The sequence below is a fragment of the Arvicola amphibius genome, chromosome 9, assembly GCF_903992535.2.
Source record: "Arvicola amphibius chromosome 9, mArvAmp1.2, whole genome shotgun sequence".
NCBI classification, from domain to species: Eukaryota; Metazoa; Chordata; class Mammalia; order Rodentia; family Cricetidae; genus Arvicola; species Arvicola amphibius.
Window position 1 is genome coordinate 60,695,662 of NC_052055.2, and position 12,556 is coordinate 60,708,217.

Genomic DNA, 12,556 nt, shown 5'->3' on the forward strand with positions numbered 1-12,556 from the left:
GGTGATCCGAAGAAAAGACACAGGAGGTTAGGGAGAAGCTAGTGCCACTGGGGCTGTGGATGTGTGTCTACACAATAAAAAGCCCTTCAAGAGGACATGGCTAGGGCTGTGTACTGGCAGGAAGAGTGGCCGGGGATCCCTCAGGACCAGAGTCTATGCACCTCAGGGGACAGAAGCAAGGGAGGCTCAGCTGGTTCTTCTCCAGACTGTGGTCATCTTAGTACCTGGTCCTGCGAGAGCTAGTGGTGGATGAGAAGCGGACACTAGAGCTGCGGTTGCCACGGCCACCACTGCAGCTGCTGAAGCCACCCTCAGTGGGTAGTGGGCAGGGGAGGCTAGGGGCACAGGCATCGCCCACCAGCACTGAGCCTCCTCTAGTCCCAGAGCTCAGCAGGTCCCCACAAGCCCTCAGGCTTGAGGAAGTCAGAACCCCTCCAGTGGTGCGGACACTACTGCTGCTGGAGAAGGTGACCCCACCGTTGCGGGAGAAGCTGGATCCAGAGACCAAGGACTCGGGGCCACACAGCACCCCTCCTCGAGAACTGCTCACAGCTGTGGAGAAGGAAGGGAAGCAATGCAATCCAGAACTCACCAGCTGCTTATCTAGTGGCTCAGAGCCTAAGACTACATAGGATGGAAGGGGGAGGATGCTGCTCGAACCCTGGGCATTTGCCTCTACCCACATATCGTCTGCCATTAATGTCTACAAACTACTATTTATCTGTGTCCCATGTTAGGTGGATTTGAGGGTCCAAGTGAGATGTGTCGCCCAGGGAGCAGTGGCCTTTGTAGAACCACAGGGTGGTTTCTCTTTGGTTATATTGCAACTCTTGCTTGTTTCCATGTATCGACCAGACAAGAAATGCTGCCAGCACCTTGTCCTGGCCACCTGTCTCTGCCCCACTGATGACTCTGCTCTGCAGCCCCACTGGGCTCCACTGGACACAGCCCATACTTCAGGACTGGAATCCAGCTAAGCCTGCTTAAAGCGGCCCTGAATATAAGCCTGACATTCTCTTCTCTGAGAGTAAATTTGGTGTGCTCTGCCTGCCCCACCCCCACGGGTGTCCTTCCAAGATTAGCGTGGCACTGGCTAGTACTACCCTTCTCAAGAAGACTGGAGTTCTACAGCATGTGGGCTCTCCCTGCTCTGCAGTGCCAGCACATAGCACGCTTGCTATGGGAACAGCCCATGCTCTATTTAGAAGCAGCAGGGGGCTGGGGGAGGGGGACGACTTCCATTTTCCCATTGCCCCATCCCTGCAATCCAAATATGAGTTTCTTCTTTGACACAGCCTTTCCTTTCTGTTTAAGTCTCTGCTAAGGCAGCGAACACAGCCACTGAAAGCCACATGTCTCTTTCCAGGAGCTTCCCCCACTTCAAAGGCCCATAAACCACTTTTATTTTTGCTCCAGAGCCTCTGTGGAGGACATACTCCCGGTTTAGGGACCCCATGGTCTGCGCCCCTGACTGTCTTGGCCAGACGAGCTATCTCAGGAGCTTCTTTAAGAAATTGTCTGAGAAAAGGCTAGATACTTACATATGTTTACTGGTCCAATACCCTCACAGATCCTGGAGAGAGAAAGAAATGAATGAATTCACGTGCTTTCTGTCAGAGGGCTTCTTGTTTGGGTAGACAGAGACAGGTGAGTCTCACCAGCAACTCCTAGCTCAATTTTGGAACATACCATGTTTCTAGAGATTGCCTCTAAGTTGTTGAACTAAACTATTTGGCGACTTATTATTATATTTTAACCAATTAATCAGCCAGGTAAAATGCCTATGGCCTGGTGCACCTGGCTTGTAAACGCATTTGTAAGCACAGTCCCTTCGGATCCTGTATCGTAGGCAACCAGCTAATATTTTTGGGAAATGTATTGTTCTCTCTAGAGACTGCTCATTCCAGGTTTCTTCACCTGGCTCCCTCCCCTTATTTTGATAACCTTTCTGGAAGTCTGATTTCACTCCTTCCTGCTCTCACCGGATCTCCTCGCCCTCCAGCAGCTGTCTGTATGTGGCGATCTCGATGTCCAGGCCCAGCTTGGCATTCATGAGCTCCTGGTACTCCCGCAGCTGCCGTGCCATGTCCTGCTTGGCCTGCTGCAGGGCACCCTCCAGATCTGCCAGCTTGCACTTGGCGTCATTGAGGGCCGCTTCACCCTGCTGCTCTGCCTCGGCCACGGCGGCCTCCAGCTTGGCACACTGCGGGGAAGGGAGTCCGCATATGGGCTTTGCTAGGAACGCAGGGTTCCCCCAGTGGGCTTGGCAGTGCTGCCCTTACTGATAGGGGTGAAACCTAGAGCCAGGCCTGGGTTGGAGCTCTAGGTGGCTGCTTTTCCAGGGATGGTGACTGTGGTCACAAAGGGGTGGAGTATTGCTTTTCCTGCTCTCCATCCCCATTGGCTTTCTGCTGCCTTGAGACATACCTAAGGATTCCAGTTTTCTGTTTTTTCTACCTCCCCTACCCAGGCCTTCCTTCTGCTCCATGTTTCTCTTTTCTTGGAAGTTTTCTGGACAGCCCTCTGGTTTTGTGTCTAGGTCTTGATGGGTCCTTTACCTACCAGACTTGGAGCTTCTCAAAGCCAAGGACCCTGACTTTCCTCCCTCTGTAGCTTTCTCTCCTTTTCTTTCTCACCTGAGCCTTGGAATGTTCAATCTCTGCTTTCAGCCTCTGGATCAGCCGGGTCAGCTCATTGATCTCATCCCGCGTGTTTCGTAGATTGTCACAGTGTTGCCCAGCTGTCACCTGCATCTCCTCATACTAGGAGCAGAATGCAGTGTTTAGACCACATGAAGTCTGGGTTGAAGACCTCAGACTAAAGTCATCACCCCAGGGCACCTGTCCCCCTCCCCCAGTCTCCTGTTGCCTTGGTCTGGTACCTTGGTCTGGTACCAGGCCTCAACATCAGCACGGCTGCGCCTTGCCACCTCCTCATACTGGGCCTTGACATCAGCTATGATCCCGTCCAGGTTCAGGTCCCGACTGTTATCCATCTTCACAATGACAGATGTCTCTGAGATGTGTGACTGCAGCAGCTGGATTTCCTGTATTGGAGAAGCAGCAAGGCAGAGGGACTCAGTGGTCCATTAGTAGCTGGGACTCTGTCACAGTGTCCTCTGTGAATCAGAAACAGGGAGCTTTGCTTCTTACCCCCATCCAGCCTGAGACTCAGAAAAAAAGGCATGCTTAAGAAGCAATTGTGTCTGATTTTAGAACCCTTGTCATATGCTTAGAGCATACCTCCGGGTGCTTGCTCTGGCTTAGGTGACTATCAAAACCAGGGTACCTCAGGTGACCAGTGACGGCTGCTTAAATTCATGCTATCTACCCACATGGTGGCTGGGCTGGTCAGGGTCCATTGAGAGGGAGCAACATTTTAAAACACAGTGGAACCTAGATCCTTAGATCCAGAGTCTTCAGAGAACCAGAGTCTCCACTCTGCTGAGACCTTCCCCTGCAGCTCTGGCTGATTCCTCTTCAGCCTACATAGGCTGCACGGAAACACATGGCATTGGTCTGGCTAGTTAAATCAGATTCATGTCTTTCCTTCTGGCAGCTCATTTTGCCAGACTTTCCAAAACCCCTCCTTTAGCTTGGCCAATGAAGATCTGGATCACAGGTGACAGGAGGTCGTTGTCAGGCCTAACATGGCTATGGAGATACCTTGTGAAGTCCCTGACCTTCCTCATCCCCCGAGACAAGGTGAGAGAGAACACATAGGTCTGAGTAGGCGTGGAACTAGATGCAGAAAACCCAAAGGCCTGACTCAGCCTCCAGGGCATGCGGGCTGAGCAGTCCCTTCCTTGAATGCCTAGAGAAGACGAGCCTCACCTCCAGGTACAGAGCCTTCAGGAATTCAACTTCCTGGGCCAGGGCATCCGCATTGGCTTCCAGATTTGATTTATTCAGGAAAGCTGTGTCTACATCCTGCATGAAAAGGAAGGATGAGCTCACTGCCTCTGTTATTCACCCTTCCCACCTAGAGGTCCGGAGCTAGGCAGGAGGAGTCATCCGTTCCTACTGTGATGGTCCCTCTTCCCCTATAGTAATGTGGAAACCCACTTAAAAACAAAGAAAGGGGCCGTAGAGATGACTCAGGAGGTGAGAGCTTGCCATGGAGCCTGAAGACCTGAGTTCGATCCTTGGGTCCCACATGGTAGAAGGAGAGAATCAACTCTCCCAAGCTGTCCACACATGCACCATGGTGTACACGCGCCCTTCCTGTATACACCAAATAAACGGATTTATTTTTAATTACCAAGAAAGCCTTGGTAATTCAAAAAACTTAAGAGTCCATCTTTTTCAAACTCACAGCACCCAAACTCAATCTGTGGTCCAATCAAAACTTTGAAGGGAACTGGATATGATCTTTAGGGTTCTGTTGTTAGATGAGCAGTTTCAGCCACTATAGGGCTGTCTGAGAAGTTGCTGGGGCTGGGGTTGGGGTTCTGGAGAACATGTGACTCAACATAGAACTTCCCGTGGACTCCTTGCTGTGCCTTACCTTCTTCAGAGCTACAAACTCGTTCTCAGCGTTGGCTCGGCATCCCACCTCCTCTTCATACCTGGGGCATGGAGGAGAGGGTAAGCCCTTACTTACATTACCCCCCAGCCCTCACTAAGCCCTCAGCATGATCCTGGTTTATTTAGGAACATGGTTCTCCGTTGCTACTCACAGTATAGCATCTGTCAGTCCTCTCTTTAGAAATTTCTCCAAGCTAGTGGCCCTCCAAATCCTTTACTTTCTCAACCTGGATTTAGGGTCTGAAAATCTGGACCTTCCTACACTTCTCTGTGAGAAACAACTCAGGAATTGCAGCTGAGCACAGAGGAGGTAGGACCTGACACAGTGCTGAGGGTGGGGGCTTCTTTAAAACCAAAAGACCTCCTTTCCAGAGTTGATTTAGGCATACCGACAGGCAGTGCTAAGAACGACCCCCACCCCACGCCATTCCAAATTTGTTTCTTCCGCACAGAGGACCTCCTTGTCTGACTTCTCACAACACTGTCCTCCTTGCATCCTGGAGCTTGGTTTTCTAGCCAATTCTATCTCATCTGTACTGGGCTTCTGCTTCTGGAAATACAGTGCCCAGGTGTGGGCAGCCCAGGTGTGGGCAACCCAGGCATACTCACTTCTTCTTGAAACCCTCAAGGATGTCCTGCATGTGGTTCCTTTCAGCCTGCAGCCGAGCCTGGTCACCGACTAGTACATCCAGCTGCCTCCTCAGGCTGGTGATATAGTTATCGAAAAGAGGTTCCAGGTTGCTCCGGGCACATTTCTGGTCTTGAAGGAAGCTCCATTTTGTTTCTAGGAGTTTATTCTGTTGCTCCAGGAACCTCACCTACATCCAAGAAACAAAGGCAACACATTAAAGGGCTTGATAGTACACCTGTGTGGGCCAGGTCTCCAGATAGCCAGTGAAGGCTCTGCCGCGTATGATCAGTGTTCCTCCTTCTTCTGACTTTCGTTGTGCCTCTAGCTCATCAGAAGCCAGGAGGGCAGCTCTGTGACCCTCTCCTCACACCCAGCTACACTTTGCTACAGAGACATTTCAGTACCACTTCTCCCCTCCACACCTAAGCAAAGTGTCATCACAAGGAAGCTCGAAGGATGAGCTTCCGCTGGGCTTGCCTGTATCTGAGAGCAGATATCGGCCAACCCCAGCAGAGTACATGGAGCAGCGACTACATCGGGGATGTGCTATAGAAGTGGCTACCTGGAACCGTACATCTTGACCAGCATCTCCTATATACTATCGCTGAGCTCTTTGGCTCCAAGGCAAAATGAGCTCACAGAGGTTCTTTCCTATCTCCAGAGACCAAGCCTCATCTCCATGCACACACAGTCAACTGGGTATCTGCTTTTGTAAAATTCACATCATTATTTCTCTGTATCAGCTATTGATGGCCATCTGTATTTTGCTCCATCTCAACCAGATCGTGGTAGCCTATGTTGGGTGCATGAATTCTTTGTCTTTTACGTGAATATCGCTCCAGTCCATTCCCCACTCTCCCGAGGCTAAATGGATGAGTCCACAGGACTCAGGAACTATAAAAACTCCCTTCAGAACACCGTGATCTTAAAGGATGAAATATTTCACACGGGAGCCAATCGAATACCTGACTGAAGCCTCCACCTTTGTAGGAGACATTTTCAAGTAACAAAGAAATAGGACTTGGTTTGCCCATATCCCCGTAGGTTTGGCTGGACCATCTTCCTTTTCTCCAGAATCTGTGGCCAGCATCTTAGTCTGTCTCATCATGCAGCAGTTTCTCTGGTTTGTCTATTCTCAGAGAAGAACAGTCTAAAGCCACCAGTCCTTCAATGCCTTTGGCAGATGCCTTAGGTACAAAGCAATGGCTCAGACCAGGGCCAGCTCTTTTGAAGGAGAAGAGCACCCTGGCACTCCTTAACTCTCAGTACCTATTTCAGGGGTCATCCAGCAAGGTACCTTGTCAATGAAGGAGGCAAACTTGTTGTTGAGGGTTTTGATCTGTTCCTTCTCATCTTTCTTCACCCTCTGGGCATTGGGGTCGATCTCCAGATTGAGGGGAGTCAGCAGGCTCTGGTTGACAGTCACAGCCGTGATAGAGGGGGCTGATGGGCCTCCAATTCCTCCAATTCTGTACCCAAAGCCAGGCCCACCAAAACCATAGCCTAGGCCACTGCCAGCTCCAAAACCCAGGCCAACACCACTGGTGGCCCTGAAGCCCAGACCAACTCCACTCCCATCCCCAGAGCCAACTCCAAAGGCAACTCCACAGCGGATAGGACGAGAGCACCCAACTGCGATCCGAGGTGAGGATGATCCAAAGTGAATGGCACTCCGACTACCAAAGCCACCCAAGCCACGGAAGCCGGACACGCTCCTGCAGGAGACAGAGCTAGTCCGGAAGCGGTTCAGATTCTGAGGGGCCATTGCTGAGCAAGAACTGAAACTGCCCACCCGATGACCAGAGCTGACTCGGTAGGAGCGGCAAGACATGGCAGCTTAGTGGACGACAGCTGAGGAGCGATATACAGTGGGGTGAGCTGGAGCTGAGAGTCTCTGTGAGGCTAGTGGATCCCTCTCACCCCTTTTATGTGTGTGTGGACATGAGGATTGGCCTCATAAAAACAAAAAAAAAGCCATTTAAAAGCATTTATGAGCTTGGGTAGTTAGCAGAAACTCTTGTCTATAACGTCCTTCACAGTGAACTAATTCAGGCACACCTAGTCTCATCAGGATGCGGGCTGGAGCAGGTAACCTATAAATATTAAAAACATATAAACACATAAACATTATAGTCTTATTTTCCCTATAAGTCCACCACAATTGCCATTATGGGGATATTAATTTGCCTTGCTCATAAATACAAAGGCCCCCCGCCCAAGTGTGGCTAACCACCAGAGAGTCAGAATGTCAACAGCTCCAGACAGAGGTTCTGGAGGAATGTGGATATCCAGAGCGAATTCTCCCAAGGCAGGAGGGTGTGTGCATAGGAGACACGGTATGCACAGCTCAAGGAAGAGATCCTGCAGAGAGAAGAGAGCTCCTGCGTTTGTGCGGAAAGACTCAGTGCTCAGAAGGTCCCTTTGCAGAGTTCTCCCTCCATGGTCTGGCTGTTTATAGGGGCTCATTCTAGAGCAGACCTCACTGGGGCTGGTGTGGACACATTCCTAATTTAAGACTCTCAAAGGACATTTCTCCTTCAGTCTCTACTCTGTCCCAGGCATCATGTGTAGAGTTATCCACATGGCTTGGAGCCTCCACCTTTAAGCCCCAGGCATATCCTGGAGCTGAGTTACATCCTCACAAGTTTCTTGAATCATTCATAATTTTTTGGTTGGGTTAAAGAAACAAAGCAGAAAGGACCTGGATAAGCCATGCAGTTGATCACAGTTGGCAATATTACAGATATTCAGGACTCTAAGCTCCAGCTCGCTTTTTACATTATAGTGCCTGGCCTTGCTTTATGCTTGGCGGAAACATGTGCTTGAATGATTGGGATATCTATATATCTGTCTACATATATGTGTATATATAGTATATATATGTGTGTGTGTATGTATGTATATGTGTATATATAGTATATATGTGTGTATACATATGCATATGTGCATGTATAGTATATATGTGTGTATGTATGTATATGTGTATATATAGTATATATGTGTATGTATATGTATATATATAGTATATATGTGTGTATGTATGTATATGTGTATATATGTGTGTGTGTGTTTGTGTGTGTGTGTATACACCATGCCATATCAGTATTTTTCTGTCAGCTGTTAGTCTAAAGGAGGAGAAGGAAAATAAAGAACAGGAGAATATTTCTAGTAAGGCTCACCAGCAGCTTCTATTACGGCCTCCATGGTCTCCCTCACTCCCTTTTATCTTCCAAACACGGCCTTCTCTCCATTCCAGACAATGTATTCTCCAACTCCTTTTGAGTCTTCTTAGCCAGTCACATGTCCAAGCTTTACATTCCCGGTGTCCCCGGGTCAGCCTCTGACTGTTTCTAATCTTCGCCCGTGATCACCCCTTGGTGACATCACACAGACTCAAGGCTTTAAATACTCTGCCTGTCAGTGAGCACCAACGCATGCCTGCACCTCACACTGCCCCGCATGCTGTGTCCTCTTGAAGATTTATTTTTAGTATGTGCCTGTGTGTGTATATCTGTGTGGAAGGTATGTGCACGAGAGTTCAGGAGCCCACGAAGGCCAGAAGAGAATGTTGGATGGCTTGAAGCTGGAGTTAGACTGGGTTGTGAGCTTAGTATAGGTGCTAGGAATGGAGCTTGGGTCCCCTGGAAGAACCACCGGGCCATCCCCCCAGACCCCCAAGCATATATATTAACCAGTAGCTCCATTTAGATATCAAACAGGCACCTCAAGCAATGCATCCCAAACTTCCCCTAGTTCTTTCGACTTCATATTCTTATTCTCCAGTCTCACTGTCTAAGAGCCCATGTGATAAGCTTGGAATCATCCTGTCTCATCCCCCATCCACACCCTACCGTCAGCAGACTTGGACCCCACGTGCTTACTAGCCCACGGGGCTGTGCTAGCCGAGGTCCATTGCTTGCTCCTCAGTGGGTCTACTGACTCACGTTCCTGGGATGTCTCTGGCTTTTGATCCTGTTCCTTCAGACCATTCTTAACACCATGGTCTAGGAGTCCTTCAAAGACTTACTTAACCATGCCTTAGCTTTGCTGAGGGCCTTCAGAGCCAGTGCCTCTCTGGAGGGACTCGGAAACGCTTTTGCCAACACTTTTGCTCCTGCCGCCTCATTGCTTTTTGCCCAGCCCCCCCTGCTTTTGCTCCGCTCAGGAGGGACTTCCCTGCTGCAGACATTTATCCCTTCCTGTTTCTGTTTGTTCGTTTTCAAGACAGGGCTTCACTGTGTACCTCTGGCCATCCTGGAACTCACTTCGTTGACCAGGCTGGCCTTGAGCTCAGAGATCTGCCTGCCTCTGCCTCCTCCAGAGTTCTGGGACTAAAAACATGAGCTACCACATTTGAGCTTTTATGTGCTGTTTTACCCTGGGGCTGTTTGTCCTCTAAGAGCTCCATCAACTCTTTCAGGTATTTATCCATAGGCCACTTTCTCACCTGCTGTTGGAGTCCCCTCTCCTCCTCCCCTGGTTTCTTCTTCCTAAGAACACTTTACCACCTGAGGTACTCTCTGCATCAGCTTGACTGCAATCATCTGTCTGCTGTATGCCCTGTCAGAAGAGCTAGCTCTAGGAAGCAACATTACCAGGTGTTCCCCCCTAACCCCGCACTGGATGCTGGGGGAGGGGCATGGGTAGACGTGCTGCTGGGTTTTGTTGAATGAATGAATGCATCTCAAGAGTTAAACGTAGAAAGACAAAGCAGACAGAGGAAGGATAGAGGGGCATTTGGGCATTTGGCTCTGTAGTTATTTTAGGCAGAGGAGCCTCCTGGCATCAGCATGGGAAGATATGGCCCTGGAGACGGTAGGGGTACAGAAATGTGGGAGCTCACGGGAAGGAGCCAGATCTTTCTCCAGCTTTGATTCTTGGAGTTTGTGTTTACCTGCTTGGAGGAAAGAGATCTGCATGTCTCGAAGACTAGCAGTCACAAGAGAGTGGGAAGGGGACAAGAGAACGCCACTGGAGCTGGACAGGTGGCAGGAAGGACAGAGGAAGGAAGGCTTGAGTCGCTGATGGAGTTGGGTGGACTGGCTAACTCCACTCTCCCCACCCCGCAGCAGTGTGGCCGTGCACAGGGTGCTCTGGACAGGTAGGTACAGTAACAGCAGTGCTGTGCACAGAGAGCTTAGGAACAAGGACATTACCAATTAGAAACTCCGGCCTCAACACTAACACACCCTAGCCATTCTAAATAGTGTAGCAGTCAATATCACCCGGGTACGTGGTGTGCCAGTGACCTTCAGGGGCCTGGTTAGCCTGCCCAAGTCCAGGTTCCTCATACTTGTTCTTGGTGTCGGCCCTCTGACCCAATCCTCCCTCTACTTCTGATGAGCCCCCACCCCGGCTTCTGTACTGTACCCCACATTCCCATGGCAAGATGCTCATCACCCCATTAGGCATTCCTGGGGTTCCTGAGCGGGAAAGGTGGGAGTGAGTGACTGGGGCCAGTCAAGCACAGCCCTGTCACCATCAGCACTTTAGAGTTCTGAGACATAATTTCGCCACATGATGCGTAACACAGTCCTGAGTGGTGTTCTCGGGGGTGGTGGGTGGAGGCCGGAGGAGAAGTCGCCCTGACAGCTCTCTCTCGGCTGGAGGTTTTGCTGCTGCGACAGTTTCTTTTGTCAGGAAGCCTGGGTGTAATCCCAGAGACCTGCCTCTGCTCAGCAGTGTGACCGAGCTACGATTGCTGGGTCATCATGATACTATCTGGCATGGGAGGAGAGGGGAATCCCCTCCTAGCTAGCCAGGCGAGGTCCAGGAACCCTGGGTAGGCCTGGCTGGGTCTGCAGGTGTGTGAGGGAAGGGCAGGAGGGGAAAGCCCAGATGCCGAGGAGGCTTTGCTCAACTCCACCTTCTTCAAAGTGCTTCCTCTTTGCCTGGGCTTGAGTTTGTGCTAGCATCAGGTTCTGGCTGGGAGAGTCTCATGTTGAGACCTGCTCCGGCCCGGAAAGCCAGCTCCAGAGTCGTCCCCCCTCCCTCACCCCCGAAAGTGGCTAGGTAGGTTGGAGGTGGAAGCCCATTGTCCAGCACCTTCTTGTCTGTGCCCTCTCAGACTGAGGACCCAAAGTTTCCCTAGAGGAGGTAAAGTGACCCCTTTTTATTGGGTGACACCCCTACCCACCAGAGGGGTATGTTTTTCAGGTTGGATTCAAATTCCTTGCCTACTCAATGTAAGCTCCTCAGAGTGGAAATGTTGCTCCTCACAGGTGTGATACTCAGATGGCTTCCACATTTTCAGTGTGTGCACTGACGCCTGCTCGCTCAGTTCTGGTGACCCAGCTTCCCTTCCTCTCCTCTCCTCTCCTCTCCTCTCCTCTCCTCTCCTCTCCTCTCCTCTCCTCTCCTCTCCTCTCCTCTCCTCTCCTCTCCTCTCCCCTCTCCTTTCCTCCCTCCTCTCCCCTCCCCTTTCCTCTCCTCTCTTCTCCTCTTTCCTCCCTTCCTTTCCCCTCCTCATCCTTTCACTTTACTTCCCCTCCCCTCCCCTATTTCTCTCCCCCTCTCTTCCCCTCCCCTCCCTGCCCTTCTCTTCTCTCCCTCTTCCTCCCCCATTCCGTACTGAAGATTGAACACAGGGCCTTGCGTATGTTAGGCAAGTACTCTATCACTGCGCTCTGTTCTCACTCCCCATTCCATTCGCTTACCCAGGCTGGCCTAGAACGACTTGTACTCCGTGCGAACCCTGACTCTGCCATCCTCCTGACACAGCCTCCAGGATCATATTGCCATTTCTGAAGCCATTGTCTCAACCCAAGCTCCTGGGCTTCCTTCTGTGTTCTCGGTAACCCTAGCTGAAGAGAGGCAGCAGTGAGAGAGAGCCTGGGGCCACAGAGGTGATGGCATGAGGAAAGGCCATTGGGGTAGGAGCAGAGGATTCTGGGAACAAGCTCATGGAGCAGGACAGGGAGAGGAACACAGGCTTATGAGACACTCAGGAAGACAGACACAAGGGTATCTCCCATCCTCCTCACGGGTCTGCCTTTACTGGGACCCTCAATGCAGAACTAGGATTCCTGCCAGCCAGCAGGACTGGCAATCCCTCTTGTTTCCCAGCACCCAGAGGTGCTGCACAGATGGGAGGTTTCCCTGAGTAGAGTAGAATGAGAACTACCAGGTCACCACCAGGGGGCACTTTATGCCTTCCCTGAGTCACCTCCCACAGTAGAAGGGAGAATGGGTTACTGTAAGACAACAGGAAGTGCCTGATTGCCAAAATCTGGAGATGTGCTGAGTCTCTGAGATGCGGCCAGGCTGAGTCAGGTGTGCACAGCGGGTTGTGCTTGCTGGGGAGCTCCTTCTCCAGCAAGCAGGTCTGAGTCAGGTGTGCACAGCGGGTTGTGCTTGCTGGGGAGCTCCTTCTCCATCAAACACTCTTAGGAACCCCATT

General features: G+C 50.9%; 1 protein-coding gene across 1 annotated transcript; it reads right to left on the reverse strand.

The window, feature by feature from the left end:
* Nucleotides 1-217: 217 nt before the first annotated feature.
* On the reverse strand, nt 218-6,988 carry Krt84 (keratin 84). The gene is made up of 9 exons (XM_038341648.1): nt 6,455-6,988; nt 5,136-5,344; nt 4,507-4,567; nt 3,834-3,929; nt 2,882-3,046; nt 2,637-2,762; nt 1,983-2,203; nt 1,542-1,573; nt 218-552 (listed from the first exon to the last, which is right to left on the reverse strand). The coding sequence occupies exons 1-9, from the start codon at nt 6,986-6,988 to the stop codon at nt 218-220; spliced, it is 1,779 nt and encodes a 592-aa protein (XP_038197576.1).
* Nucleotides 6,989-12,556: the final 5,568 nt, after the last annotated feature.

What these genes read in the sequence shown, in the direction of transcription:
- Krt84 (XM_038341648.1), bottom strand. Translation starts at nt 6,988, where the DNA reads ATGTCTTGCCGCTCCTACCGAGTCAGCTCTGGTCATCGGGTGGGCAGT. An exon ending in TTGCCTCCTTCATTGACAAG is followed by an intron (nt 5,345 to 6,454) that starts GTACCTTGCTGG and finishes TCTTGGATGTAG; the next exon opens with GTGAGGTTCCTGGAGCAACA. An exon ending in AGGCCTGGTACCAGACCAAG is followed by an intron (nt 2,763 to 2,881) that starts GTACCAGACCAA and finishes TTCTGCTCCTAG; the next exon opens with TATGAGGAGATGCAGGTGAC.